Below are 15,267 nucleotides of genomic sequence, written 5' to 3' on the forward strand. Positions count from 1 at the left end.
GATATATATGCACTGAAGAGGAAACACACAAGCATAAACATGTCAAAGAATTATTCTTATTATTACTTTGCTTTTTTAAATTTTTCTAATTTTTATGCTTAATGAGTGGAAAATATGTTGCTAAATTTAAATTTTCGGCCACACATGTGCATAATTACATATTGAGCTGTTGACAGAAATGTGATGCTCTTTGATAAAAAGAAATCATGAGCCTTAAATGACTATAACAAACAATATAGAATCAAAAATCATTTCATGCATTTTTCCTTAACGACTATATAAGAAATGCCTTTTGGAAGGAAATTGCAATGATTTTTTTTCTTTCATTTATCCTTTTTCCACATCATTCCTGTGGGAGGACATGCAAGGCTGTTTTGCCTTTTTTGCATTTAAATTTGTTTTTAGTGAAGGAATGGGGACAAGGAATAGATGCCAATAGAAAGATGAGAGAATTGGAGGCTGAGTCCAGAAGGGAGTGATGTGGAAGCCGAAGTGGTCAGGTGTGATAAAAATTGCATTTTCATGAGGAAATGCTAAAAGTAAAAAGTGAGAAGTCAGCAAAGGTGGGTAAATAATGTAATTCCCACATGACGTGGACGTGTACCATCAGGTGCCCTGGTAAATCATATGTGAAAATTATGCAAGAGGAATAAGTATATTCTCTCGCTAAGTCTGCAGAGATGAATGAATAAATCGATTAGCAGAAAACATAAAATTAGGAAGATAGGAAAACATGAAAGAAAAATAAAGGTCACCAGAGAATAATATTGTTAGCAGTGAAGGGACCTAATTCGTTTTTATATTTATCTAATTATTCATTATTAGTTGTGTAAAATTACTGTGCCGTTTAATGTTTTAACAGACCAACCAGAAGCTGCCCTCCTAATTTCGTATTTTGCACAGTGCAATGTCAATAAAGCCTTTTTATTCTTCTTTTCCGAGGTAAAGATACGTTCACTAGGCCCTTTACCTTACGTAGTACTGGACTGGACACCATTCTTTACTTCACACACATTCAACAAGGTGTTGGAAACATGTCTTGCAGATGTTGGACCATATTGACATGATAGCGTCACACAGTTGCTTGAGATTTGTGGACATGATTTTCACTCATCCTACTAGATCCCAAAGGATGGTACACTGTTGCAATAAATGGATGAGCATGGTCAGCAACAATACTGTGGCATTTAAATGGTTTAAACAATTTATTTGCCTTTTCTTTTGCTTCTTCCTCTTCTATAAAAACACTCATGTAGAGGCTTTTTTTTGTCAGTGGTGACACCTATTGTTGAGGAGAAAACCGCAGCAGTTATGTGCACCATTACAGCAATGTGGCTGTGTAGTAACGTATATCGGCTGTGCACGGAGCAGCGGGTATACACCACCACCACTACCACTAGCCTGAACCACTGATATGCAGCAGGAAGGATCCATGTTTTAATGCTGTTTACGTCAGACAGGGGCGTAATTTTCCAGGGGGGTTATGACCCCCCTCCAATAACCAGACCCAACCAATATAACCCCCCCCCCCCAACAAAATTATGAATTATCTTGCATAAATAGGCTGTTGATTTTCTTTACTCATTTCAGTTATTAGCAGCAAAATAGTTGCATGTTTAATCATCTGGGAATTTACCCAGATTTATTTATTTATTTAGACAGAGATCTTAACTAGTGCTGTCAAGAGATTAAAAAAAAAACAGAGATTAATTAATTATGATTTTTAATTAATTGATCTAATTAATCTCTTTTTTAATCTCACCTAAAAATAGCTGAGGAAAGCCCTCAAATTATTGTGGCAGACCAAAAGACTGATATAACAAAGAAAGTGACTTTATAAAGTCATTTATTGTTTAACAAACGTTAAACAGATGCAACCATTTACATACTGTTGTATTCTTTTGTAAAATAAGTGGAAAAATAAATACAAATAAAATCAAATAAATTAAGTGCTGCAAGTTAGCACATCAGAGTTGCTCTTTTCTGAGCAATACAGCACTGAAATTCCTCTGCTTCAGATAATGAAAAATAAAACTGACATTGCAGTGCTGCAAGTTAGCACATCAAAGTATTCTTCCATCACAAAAAAAAGTGCTGAACATCAAGCAATCTATTCTAGTAGGCTACAAATGACACAGCAGCTATGCTGACCACATGTGTCTCATTTCTTCTTCCTCAGCCAGTCGCTAAGACACACCAGCCTGGTAACATTTTCTGGAAGCAAGGCTGCCCTTTTCTTTTGCACTATGTGGCCTGCAAGGCTAAAGAGTCTCTCACAGGGTACAGAGGTAGCTGGGGAGGCCAGGTACTTTTGTGCTAGGACTGACAGCTTTTCATAGACTCCTGAGTGAGCATACCACCACTGCAGGGGACAGTCATCAATACTGATGCTGGGTTCTGCTCTGTAGCGCTGCAGCTCTCCAGACTCAATTCCATCTTCTGAGTCAGAGTCAGACCCCAGAAGGAGTTCGCTCCTCCTCTTCTTCTGAGCTGGTCCATCATCCTCTGTGGAGGGCTGGAGACTATCTGCTCTTCTGGGCTCTGCTGCCTGGAGCATATTCTCCAGAATGGTCCACACCTGAATGAATGAATGAATGAATGAATGATTGTGATTAAAACTAAGTGCTTTTTATTTTATTTTATTTAATCTTGTAAAGAACTTTGTGTTCCATATAATAAATAAAAGTTTGATTTGATAATGAATTGGACTCATTAGTCCAGCTTAACCTTATTGTCCTACCTGTTCCCTCTTTTCTCTTGGAAGACATTTCAAATCCTTAAACCGTGGATCCAATGCTGTGGCCACCTCGAACCATATCTCGTTGCCATTAGCTCGTCGTGCTGCCAGATCCTTCTGGAAGGCATTCTTGAACTTCACCACGTAGGCAGGATCATCATCAGTAATGTCCATGACACGGTACAGATGGCGAAAAGCAGGCAGCACTACAGAGCAAGAGATGTAGGCCTCACCACCCAGCAGCTCTGTCACATACCTGCAGAGGTGGAGAGGTTTGCTAAATAAACCTAGCTGGATTCATTTAAATCAAAGTGTAACTGATTTCCAATTTAATTGTCCTTAAAAGTTCCTTGTTATGTTCATTAATTTTGATTTTACACATGTAACAGTAGTTTATATAATTAAAATGGGAAGGTGTTTATTTGAACTTACTTGCATGGTTCAAGCAGGAGCTCCAGCCTCTGCAGTTTCGCCCACTCAGCTTCGGTTGGCAAGACCAACCTGTGGTTCTGTTGGTCCAACGTAGCCTGGACAGCCTCTCGGTTACATAGGAGGCGTGAGACCATTGCGAGAGTCGAGTTCCACCTGGTGGGTACATCCTGTATAAGTTGATCGCTCTTCTTTCCGAGTGCTACTTGTTGTTGGTTAAGTTCTGTGGTACTCGCAGGGCTTTGTTTAAAATGACCAACAATCTTGCGGCACTTTGCCAGTACACCGACAAAACCACTGCTATCGAGACATACCGTGATGGTCCTCTGGAGAATGTGAGCATTGCAGGCGATGTGCTCATATGGAAGTGCTCTCATAGCAGCCAGCATGTTTGCTGCGCTGTCTGTGCCAATGGTGGATATCTTGTTTTCAATACCCCAGTCATTTGCTACCTTGAGGAACTGTTCGGCGCATTTATCAGCAAAGTGCCTGGTTTCTGTTCTCATGACGGTCAGTGCAAATGAGTTGAGGTTCCACTCACTATCAATAAAGTGTCCAGTCACCCCAAAATAGCTGTGGTTGCCAGCTGAGGTCCAGTGATCTCCGGTTATAGCAACACAGTTGGGAGAATCCTCCGCCAAAATCTCAAGTTTGTTTTTCTTTTCGCCGTCGTACATTTTGCTGATTTTGGTCGTTACTGTAGTCCTGCACGGCGGCTTGTATGACGGGTCATTGGACGCAATTTGCAACACCTCTGTCAATCCTTCGTCCTCTACTATATTTATCGGCCTACAGTTCATCGCTATCCACTTGGCAATAACATTAGTCAGCCTGTCGGTCGCAGACTTGCTCATACGAGGGGTATTCTCTAGTTTTGTTTGGCGAAAAGCTTTGCTCTGGCTTGCTATATTGCTAACGTCTTCACTGCTAGCTGTTGCTGCACTCGCGGCTGGGTGCTTTGCGTTGAGGTGATAGGCCAAACTTGAGCTGCTTCGGTGGTAAGCAAACTCCTTCTTACACTCTAGGCAGACCACTTTACCTTTGTCAATGGTGCCGTCGGGGCGTTTATGAAATACAAATTTCCCGTTCATTGGGCCAACAACTCTCAGATGCGCCTCCATATCCACACTGTAAGCTAATCACCACTTCTCACCTTGACCTCACGACGTGACTCCACCCCCAACAAGTCAAGCACAAGGAGCCCAGCACATAAAAACGGATTTTATAACATAGCAACTCTCATACAAAATCAATGACGTCAAGAGATTAAAAATTAGATTAACGAAATTAAAAAACATAACGCGCTAAATAGCATTGTAATTAATTAATCGCAATTAACGCGATAATTTGACACCCCTAATCTTAACACCCCCAATGTTCAGCACAGTTTCGCCAATAACGCCAGACCCTAAAATTCTGATGTTGTAGCAAAAATTTAAACACGCCAGACCAAGCAACTTTCTTCCAATCTTGTGTGGTAGCCCCACTATTTAGGTGTAGTTACCAGCCACACTTCTAACCTTAACAATCTTTCACTTTGTAACCAGCTTTTGCTGTTTAAAACTGCTAGTCCAATGGAAGCTAACAAGCTATTGCTGGTTACGTGGTGGAAAAATTGTGCTAATATCAACTCGCTATGCTGTACGGTAAAGTCAGTGGAACCACGCTAATGTGGTCCTCTGAACATACTGTATCATAACCTTCTAACCAAGATTAGTGCCGAAGGGGTGTCAAATTTTTAGCAATTTTGCAATGTAACAAGTTTTTTTTAAGAAGCATTATAGAGCTGTGTGGGTTATTCATACAACTTTTTATAATACCACTCTGGGGAGAGTTGCTGAAACAGTGCACAAGATGGATGAGTAATACCAGTTTTCTCATAATTTTATAGGCACGTTGTAGGCAAGCAATAAACAATCTTGTCATCACTACCATACATCATGCATCATCAGCGCATGTCTGTCCATGCTGGCAGTTCTCTGTGCCAGAAGCTTAAATGGCTTCCATCTTCTTTTCTATTTTCTGTCTTTTTCTCACTATCCCACTCACAGTGTATTCTTTTAGCCTCTTAATCACTCTACTACTCTGCCTACTGCCTGGTCATACATATCAATTGCAGTCTGGATCCTTTTCTGTCACTCCTCCACTGTCTGCTCTTTATTTTATTAATTCACTTTGCTGCTCTTCGAATTTCTCAGCTAGCGAGTGTTACTTTTGAACGAAGTGACCCATTAATCATCTTTCATCGCTCTCAAGTAATCCTGGTTTTTATACCTTAAAAACGTGTTTTTCTCTGAGCTGAAGAAAAAACACACTTTAATTTCAACACACTCTCAAGGGAGCCAACAAAGTCTGGAATATCCCTGGATTATCAGAATCCCCACTTTCATCATGGCCACACGAAGGCAACTCAAAGGCTCCACAAAACTTCACACAGTCTATGATTCTAGACAGAATGTGCTGGTTTTTTGTCACCTCTTTGCTTTCTTTTGCCAATTCAATTGCCTTCATCCAGCTGTTCTACTTTGCAAAGCCTGCCAAAACAGCTTGTCCAGCTACTTGGACATGATATTGTCCAAGTAGCTACAATTACTATTGTGTATTCTGCACTCTTCTTTTAAGTGTGATACACCTGTGGTGGTCCACCACAACTTTTCCGTAGGTCCGTGCATACGCTCTCCCATGATCTGTGGACTGCTGCTGAATATTATGGACGGTCGGGTCAGTGATGCACAAATTGTGGCCAGAGGGGTGAAATCCAAGCTCCAGTTGAAACTCTGCCTCAGACCCTCATGAGTGCAAAACTTTGGGTCTGTCCATAGACTCCCATTCGGCCGACATCCATACAAGGAAGATGATACATAATTATATTCTGCGTAAGAACTTAACGCATTATGTAATTATAATGTAAAAGTTTGACCACAAAATGGATCCTGGAAGGCACGTAGGCTGTATTAGCAAACTGTTCTTATTTGCAATGTGTGTCGCAGTTTTGTAGTTAATTGTATGTGATGGATTTTTTTCAATCGATATACATACACACTCAAACACACAGAGATACAGGATTGTGTCAGCCATGTCACAAGTCTAAAGTCGATTTAAAGCCAGTCTGAATACTACAATATAATGAAAATAACCCTAGAAGTGCCCTTTAAACACTTGGAATATTATTTATATTGCATAACTTCACAGACGACACACAAAGCTTGACTCTTTGACTCTGCCACCAAAGTTTAAATTACAGATGCCATGCATGAATACTGGTGATCACCTAAAGTTAGTTAAACTCTCAGAAGCTTACTGCAGCAGCAAGGACAAACACAGCCTACAGTACAATTCCTATTTTATCTGTGGCTTACCAAGTTTTCTACTCACATTTGGCTTGAGACACACGCACACACTTATTTGACCCTGCAGTTATTTCTGTCAAAAGTCAGCCTGCTTAAGTTAATTGGTATAAACATCCCTGAGGTCATATTTAAATTAAAAATGTGCAGCAATTTAACCAGTAAGATGTGACAAGTCCTCTTGATTTGACTATCCAAATTCACCTGGAAATTACTAGTGGACTCAAACACATCAAAGAGCAACACGCATATTTGGATGGGCAGTAGATCTATTAAAAAAAAAAAAAAAAAAAAAAATTATATATATATATATATATATATATATATATATATATATATATATATAAAGGGGAATGCCGCATTATTTAAAACACCAAGCACAAAGATTAAAGTGTAAAAACCAGCGTACTTTTTAAAGACAAAGTCAAGCATTTAGGGGTTCAAAATCATCAGTCAGTGATGATGTCCTTCCCTGTCATTAGGGGACATGATGAAAAGTGTAGTCACTCAGGGATTTTACTGTGCAATTACATCACACTGCATCTACCTGACTAATAAAATGCAAGTGGCTACTTTGGTGGAGAGGTCTGTAGTTTCAATTACAGATAATAAAATGGTCCAGAAAGCCTAATTTTAATAGGAGATTCATAAGTTGGAAGCTTTAGAGACAGTAAAAAACAGCACAGCACAGAAGTTTATAATTTTTTGAGACAGGATTATGTAACTCTGGAAAGTAATCATGATGACCGTTCTGCATAAGCAGCTCCTTGCTGGATAATGCCACTTTATGGTCCAGCCAGGGGTGAGCCTTTTAATTTTATTTATTAATTTTTTTACTTAGCAGCAGCCGGCTGGCATCCCAGTTGCACTGAGCAGGTGGCAAGTAGTTACTCTCATCACCACGAGAGGTTGCATATACTGTAAGGTAAATGTAAACATTTAAACAACGGTCATATAAAGCTTGCAGAGGACAACCTGAGTTCACATGTCTGCCTCCATCTTAAAAGAACAAGCTGAAATGCAGTTTCAGGCACTTGCACCTCTGATCCCCCACCCTGCCACAACATCACGTGGGCTCCACCACCTCTAGCTCAGCTACATTAGTGCTGCACTTCAAGCCTTTGGAGGTCAGCAAATATTCTTAAGCTGGTGTTAAGTTACTGTGAGAGCTGCAAAGTTGAAAACACTCACTTGTGGAAAGTGTGTAGGAACTGGCTACTGAATGTTTCAGTGAATATGATTCAGCTGCTGGTCGGCTGCTGCTTTGAACCCAGGTTTCCAAAGAAGCTCTGCTTTTAGCTGCCGCCCTCAGGTCTCTCTCTGTTTGCCTTTGTCGCCTCCTTTTAAATTGCACCAACGCAGATTGTTTACAGTGTAAACAATGTGCGACACTCAATACAAAGCCTCTTCAGAAAAATACATTAACCTTAAGTAACCACAGGCAATCATTGTTATGGTACAGAGTTAAGAAAGTAGCGGAGCGATAGCTAATGCAACATGATGTAGTAAGTAATACACAGCTTTCACAGTGGTGCATAAATAATTCTCAAAAACACTATGAAAAATGCCCAAATCTGAGAGCACATCACAAAAATCTGCATTTTTTTCAAGTTGTTCCAGCTGGAGATATTCTGAGAATTCTGCTCCCCTATAGAAAGGTTCATCTGAACAGTATGGCCATTTTTTTTCTTCTGGAAAAGCCAGTGATGTGACATCCCTTTGCTTTTGCTTTTATGCCGTGTTTATGAATAACAAAATAATACAATGAATGCAAAACCAAACAAAACCCTCATACATTACACTAATTAAATGAGAAGCAATTAAATGCCTCGTAGCGCAACCCTGGTTTCGGGCAAACCACTACAACTGCTGAGTAAATCACCTTCATAATAATGAAGAACAACTTAAATCATGCTCAGTCAGGCACAAAGAAAGAAAGAAGGCACAGAGGGGAAAGGGTACTGAAAGAAATGAAATGCAATGATTATGTACGTTGACAAAATCGCTCATTAAAGAGGGGCTTGCTCACAGTTGTAGAATAACAGCAACAGCAGTGACATTGGTAATAGGAGTGGATTAAGTCTAACAGTGTGCAACATTTCAATAAACCGATACTTTATCGTGAAAAATGTGAGCAGTGTTTTCTAAACATTTTTGTAGTGCAAATGTATGATCTGTTTGCCTGAGCCCACAGATAATTTACATATTAAACTAGAATCAATAGTTCTACACAGGGTCACGGGGGGGTCACTCTTCTGGCCTTTCTGCTGTCATATAAGTTAGCAAATAACCAAACTTCTCCAAGTCATTCATCCTCTCAAGTGAGCATCAATACATGCAGCTGCACATTCATCAGAATACCACTCTTACATGTTGTTCCAGTGGACCTTATGGTGTGCATTAGCACACCTGTATAAACTGCTTAGACATGAGGAAATTGTACCTTTAGAATGCATACAATGAATTATTCAGTATGTCATCTGCTATCTGGCGTGTGGGGGGAAAGAGACACTTCTCTGGTATTAGGCTGTAACCAACTGGGATGTTTCTCCACATGCAACAGAAAATTGACGGAGCTATTCCCTGTAATAGAAAAGGTAGATGACCAAAGAGCTTATTCCAAAGTTCCTGCTCAATTATTATGACCACGCTGAAAAGAAATTCCACAGTATGATACATGTGATACACAACCCAGTAGTTTATACTATATTATATTGGCTGTGCTGAAGTTAGGAAGCAAAAGTACAGCAATTTCAATACGATGAAAGATGTCAGCGAGAGAATAATATGTGTAGCTGTAGCATATGGAACTGGTCAGCCAATAAGGAAAACCAAACACTTACAGGAAGGAGGCTCTATTCACACAATTTGTAAAAATTAATCAGAAAAGACTTAAATCTGATAGACTACAACTACAATGACTTTTTTTCAGTCTATGCAGCAAACATTATCCAGTTATCATGTGACAACTGAAAAACATGGCTCGCTTCCCGTACATGAAGTCATGGAATTACAAAGTAAAACCTCTCGGTTTTGAGGTCTGCACTGTATTATATTTATCAAATCAAATATCTCAGTGGCAAATATCACAGCACTGAACTGCTCCCCCGTCTGCAAGCACAATAATGAGAGTGAGTATACTAAATAGTGTCTGGCCTTTGCAAATAATTAGTGCTGCCAAGTGCATATGGCTGTTTTGTGTTCAGGCACGTGTTTTGAGCAGGTCTAGGCTTTGCCACCGCAGCGCTCGTGCTGCAAGAGACTTACCATATGGACAGCATTTGGGTTATGAGGTAATACAAAGCATGTCAGGTGGAGGGATGAGTTATGGGATGAGATTTAGAGCTGGTGGTTGTATTTCACGCTCGGATATTCAAAACTTCCAAGACCTTTCATGCAATGTATTTATTTGTGATTGTGTGTCATCATTGCACTCTGTGAATAGGTTTCTTGTGCATGAAACATTTAACTCAGCTTGACTTCTTGTTGCCCATTGCCTTGTTAAAAAATTCTATATTAGAGGTAGAAAGCCATGAACTCTGACCTTGGTTAAAAGCAAACTGCGTTTACATCACTGTTAAATTAAACAACATGAATTATTCCTTAACAGCATGATAAAGGACCTGCATATATGTGGTTTGTGACATATACATGTGTGTCATAGGTTATTGGATCAAGGGAAGAAACAAACACTGCTGTGTCACGGATGGATCACATGAAATGAACTGTAAAGCAAAGATGCAATAATCGCTGTGCAGTTGTACTACCCTGTGTTACCCAGTGAATGCAATGTCTTTTGTCACATATTGTTAATGCCCTTTATGAGAGAAGGGGGGGGGGGGTCGCCACAACAGAGCACCACCTTAAAAGTACAGAAATCAGGTGAATAATATAAATAACAGTGCAGTTCTGTAGGTTTTCATTTGCTTTGAAAATATCCACAACTGTGCAGAAAGTTGGTTACTTGAATTACTCAGTTTTCGAAGACTAAAGAATGTAAATGCCTTTCTTAAGTCTCATGCTAAACATCATTTCCCCAAAGAGATAGTCCTTATAGAAACAGCATGTTGCACAGTCACTAAGAATAACCAGAAAAGCTGCTGAATGTTGTGCCTTTGTTTAAAAAAAATAAAAATAACATGAACTATAAAAAAATACATTGTTGTAACAGAAATTGATGGACAGAAACTGAGACGATGCTTTGCCTGAACTGCTTAAGAGCAGGATAACGGCACGCGGACATTTAACACTGGTGAGACATATAGCCAGTAACCTGGTCGCAAACTAATAATCTGGAATTTAACTGGACACTGTGAAAGACAGAGAGCGAGGAGCAGAGCGAGAGAGGGAAATTAGAATTTCTTCTTTTAAAAAATGTGTGAAATCCAGCAGTTGAGATTTCGTATTGATCAGTCGCTGAAGGAACATCAGAAGTTTCAAGGACTTGGCACTGGAAAGTTTAAGTTCATCGATTACACAAGTCATGCACACCAACTTGCAAGGAAGGAAGCTGAAGTTTATCACTAGCTCACTCTAAAATCTCCACACTACTCTTACCTTTGTGATGTAGTGAAGGAGACCTGCACTTAGTTAGCATCAATCTGAGACTGAAGCAGGTCTTTGAGGCTCACCATGAATGTGAAATAAGAGGGTGCTTAAACGTACACTTAGACAAGCATCTTAAAAGCATCAGTATTTCACGACACACCTTTGTCCGTTTTTATTTGGTAATAGGAAGAGTGAACAAAGGTCTACATAAAATCTGTTCAAAATCCATATGAATTTGTTTGACTTCATTTATGTAATGCATCATAAAACTGACTGCTGCTCCAAATGAGTCTGTTCTCACTAGGTGTGTATAATATAATTTAGGATTGGTCTTTTTTAGAAGTTAAGGTCAATTTTAAACTCCTTTGTTTACAAAAAGCAATTCAATTCTGTTCAAATCAAGTCAAATAATTTCAGTTCGATTACACTTTACTTATATAGCACTTATATATATCACAACAACAGTCACCCCAAGCAACTTATATTGTAATGTAAAGAACCTATAATAATACAGTCAGTTACAACTTATGTCACAAGTTTGTGTCTAATGTGTCTAAAAAATAGTTTTTAAGTATTTATCTTTCGTGATGTTGCACTGACCGGAGACATCTTTCAATTTCATTGTACTTGTGACAATGACAATAAAGAATATTCTATTCTAATTCACCTTACTGAACTGGACAAATAGTTAAAATGGCCCTAATCCTAACCCCTTATCTACTTTGGGGTTGCAGTGGGGCTGCAACCTAACCCAGCTGTGGTAGGGCAAGAGGCCTAGTACATCCAAAAATGATATTCTTTAGTATTTTGTTGGCTCAAGAAAACAAAATGACTGTGATTTTCTGGTAAGCTGTCTTTTTGGAGAAAGATAAATGACTAAGCCAGGTTTAAGAAACATATTACCAGTTACCCAGTAGAATAAATCCAACTTATAGGAGAATCATTTTTTACTTTTTCTAGTTAGAGAGCTCCCGGCTGCAAATACATGCAGCATAGGTGTGATAAAGGGTATAAGGATGCTGAATTAATAGCAAATACAATATATACAGAGGGAAGCATTAAATTATTTTTTTTGTAGGTAAAAGACTATTTAAGGCTCTCACACTGGAAGAAGATAAATGTGCTTCCATTCCAGTGGGGCTTTTGCCCAGGACGTGTACTGTATCCGATAAGACAAGAAAGCCCCGAGGAGGAGCCATATTTTCAGCAGCTGTAAGTGTGAGCTCATATTGTTTCTACCTACTGAATAAAAGTGTTTCTGGTTGACTTCTTTAGCACTTGACACTTATTTATTCTCTCAGTCTATTTTTTTCAGCAAAGTTTCAAAGCCTCCACGGTCTAACATTTTGATGCTTTTCTCTTTGTGCTTAGATTCGTGCATAGTCCAAAAAGAATTACAGGTCATGGTGAAATTCAAAGCAACACAGGTGATCTACATTATGTTTACTTGGGAACGGTAAATACTGCCAGTCAGCTCTGCCTGCTGGTTCCCGAACGTTCAGTCCTCATCAATTTTGCTGAAGGCCCTTCAGGCCCCCCAACAGCTAGGCTGCTATCTAAATCCAAGCTGCAGTATTATCAGCTGCATGCTTCTCCACCCCCACCCCCCCTATGTTGAATTATTTTTGCAGGAGTGTTATGGAAAGCGTATTACACTAAACAAAAACTACACCAACATAGAGTTCAAAGTTGACTTTAGTAAGAAAAAAGAAAATGCCTGTTAATTTTAGATGCTTTAAATGGAAACGTTGAGTCGATTCACTAGAATACGTCTGAGAAGCACTGTGTTTTGTGGTCTTAAAGAAAGTCTGACCCAGCTATATTTAAAGTAAAGGGATCCCCAAGAACTTACTTACTCTATTAATATTTTGATCTTCTAAAAGTTCTTCTTCATACGTTTGATGTTTCCTCCCTCAGATATACAGGGAGTGCAGAATTATTAGGCAAATGAGTATTTTGTCCACATCATCCTCTTCATGCATGTTGTCTTACTCCAAGCTGTATAGGCTCGAAAGCCTACTACCAATTAAGCATATTAGGTGATGTGCATCTCTGTAATGAGAAGGGGTGTGGTCTAATGACATCAACACCCTATATCAGGTGTGCATAATTATTAGGCAACGTCCTTTCCTTTGGCAAAATGGGTCAAAAGAAGGACTTGACAGGCTCAGAAAAGTCAAAAATAGTGAGATATCTTGCAGAGGGATGCAGCAGTCTCAAAATTGCAAAGCTTCTGAAGCGTGATCATCGAACAATCAAGCGTTTCATTCAAAATAGTCAACAGGGTCGCAAGAAGCGTGTGGAAAAACCAAGGCGCAAAATAACTGCCCATGAACTGAGAAAAGTCAAGCGTGCAGCTGCCAAGATGCCACTTGCCACCAGTTTGGCCATATTTCAGAGCTGCAACATCACTGGAATGCCCAAAAGCACAAGGTGTGCAATACTCAGAGACATGGCCAAGGTAAGAAAGGCTGAAAGACGACCACCACTGAACAAGACACACAAGCTGAAACGTCAAGACTGGGCCAAGAAATATCTCAAGACTGATTTTTCTGAGGTTTTATGGACTGATGAAATGCGAGTGAGTCTTGATGGGCCAGATGGATGGGCCCGTGGCTGGATTGGTAAAGGGCAGAGAGCCCCAGTCCGACTCAGACGCCAGCAAGGTGGAGGTGGAGTACTGGTTTGGGCTGGTATCATCAAAGATGAGCTTGTGGGGCCTTTTCGGGTTGAGGATGGAGTCAAGCTCAACTCCCAGTCCTACTGCCAGTTTCTGGAAGACACCTTCTTCAAGCAGTGGTACAGAAAGAAGTCTGCATCCTTCAAGAAAAACATGATTTTCATGCAGGACAATGCTCCATCACACGCGTCCAAGTACTCCACAGCGTGGCTGGCAAGAAAGGGTATAAAAGAAGAAAATCTAATGACATGGCCTCCTTGTTCACCTGATCTGAACCCCATTGAGAACCTGTGGTCCATCATCAAATGTGAGATTTACAAGGAGGGAAAACAGTACACCTCTCTGAACAGTGTCTGGGAGGCTGTGGTTGCTGCTGCACGCAATGTTGATGGTGAACAGATCAAAACACTGACAGAATCCATGGATGGCAGGCTTTTGAGTGTCCTTGCAAAGAAAGGTGGCTATATTGGTCGCTGATTTGTTTTTGTTTTGTTTTTGAATGTCAGAAATGTATATTTGTGAATGTGGAGATGTTATATTGGTTTCACTGGTAAAAATAAATAATTGAAATGGGTATATATTTGTTTTTTGTTAAGTTGCCTAATAATTATGCACAGTAATAGTCACCTGCACACACAGATATCCCCCTAAAATAGCTAAAACTAAAAACAAACTAAAAACTACTTCCAAAAACATTCAGCTTTGATATTAATGAGTTTTTTGGGTTCATTGAGAACATGGTTGTTGTTCAATAATAAAATTATTCCTCAAAAATACAACTTGCCTAATAATTCTGCACTCCATATACAGTAACTATTTACCATTTTGCAAATGCAACATCTATTTTTAATCCTACCCCTAATGGGTAACAGCCAAAATGATGTAAGGTTGGTGTATAATACTTTTGACTTTAAACATGTTACATTTTCTTTCAGCTTAGTTGGAGGCTGCAGAATGTGTGTGTAAATACAAATTGACATATTATGCAGTGAAGGGGAATTCATTACCAGCTATTTACCATGTCCACATACTTGACCAGCAGTTACAAAGAAATATCACTGTGGCACAAACATGCAATGTTCCCTGCTTTCAGCTCTTTTTTGGTCTCTACCAGCTCACCACTGTGATTCCCAGTTGCTGTGTTCCTTGACTTTTTTAAAATCTGCTGACTTAAAGTAAAGCTGAAAGCTGGAAAACCAAAAACAGCAAGCTTAATATTAACCAAGGTTATTTCTATTGCCTCCACCTTCCGCTGCTGCTGTCAAATGAAAGTATAATCCAACCCCTCCTGTAACACTTTGTCACCATGATGAAAGTATCCAACAAAAAATTTCAACAGCATTAGACACACTGCCAACACATCACTGGTCTCCTTACACCTCCAACCTCACCTCTTACACCTCAGCAACAGAGCGTCATGCACTTACCGTTGCGCTTTACACCTCCTCAATCACCCCTTTAGTAACTTCCGTTTAGTGAGCAACACAGTACTTTTAAAGTCTAGTATGACACAATAGCCCTACACA

The 15,267-nt window shown here is 39.6% G+C and overlaps 2 protein-coding genes across 2 annotated transcripts in view; both read right to left on the bottom strand.

The window, feature by feature from the left end:
• mtnr1bb (melatonin receptor 1Bb) overlaps positions 1-15,267 on the bottom strand; it is a 61,846-nt gene that overhangs the window by 21,369 nt on the left and 25,210 nt on the right. The window lies entirely within an intron of this gene.
• On the bottom strand, positions 1,830-4,444 carry LOC147320667 (E3 SUMO-protein ligase ZBED1-like). The gene is made up of 3 exons (XM_086308796.1): positions 3,170-4,444; positions 2,741-2,993; positions 1,830-2,578 (listed from the first exon to the last, which is right to left on the bottom strand). The coding sequence occupies exons 1-3, from the start codon at positions 4,285-4,287 to the stop codon at positions 2,162-2,164; spliced, it is 1,788 nt and encodes a 595-aa protein (XP_086164922.1). The 5' UTR covers positions 4,288-4,444; the 3' UTR covers positions 1,830-2,161.

Source organism: Aulonocara sp. 'chitande type north' Nkhata Bay, linkage group LG10 (genome assembly GCF_057382095.1).
Source record: "Aulonocara sp. 'chitande type north' Nkhata Bay isolate Kocher_YH1m ecotype deep benthic linkage group LG10, A_spYH_male_GT1.1, whole genome shotgun sequence".
NCBI classification, from domain to species: domain Eukaryota; kingdom Metazoa; phylum Chordata; class Actinopteri; order Cichliformes; family Cichlidae; genus Aulonocara; species Aulonocara sp. 'chitande type north' Nkhata Bay.

What these genes read in the sequence shown, in the direction of transcription:
- LOC147320667 (XM_086308796.1), bottom strand. Translation starts at nt 4,287, where the DNA reads ATGGAGGCGCATCTGAGAGTTGTTGGCCCAATGAACGGGAAATTTGTA. An exon ending in CTCCTGCTTGAACCATGCAA is followed by an intron (nt 2,994 to 3,169) that starts GTAAGTTCAAAT and finishes CCACCTCTGCAG; the next exon opens with GTATGTGACAGAGCTGCTGG. An exon ending in CAAGAGAAAAGAGGGAACAG is followed by an intron (nt 2,579 to 2,740) that starts GTAGGACAATAA and finishes TCATTCATTCAG; the next exon opens with GTGTGGACCATTCTGGAGAA.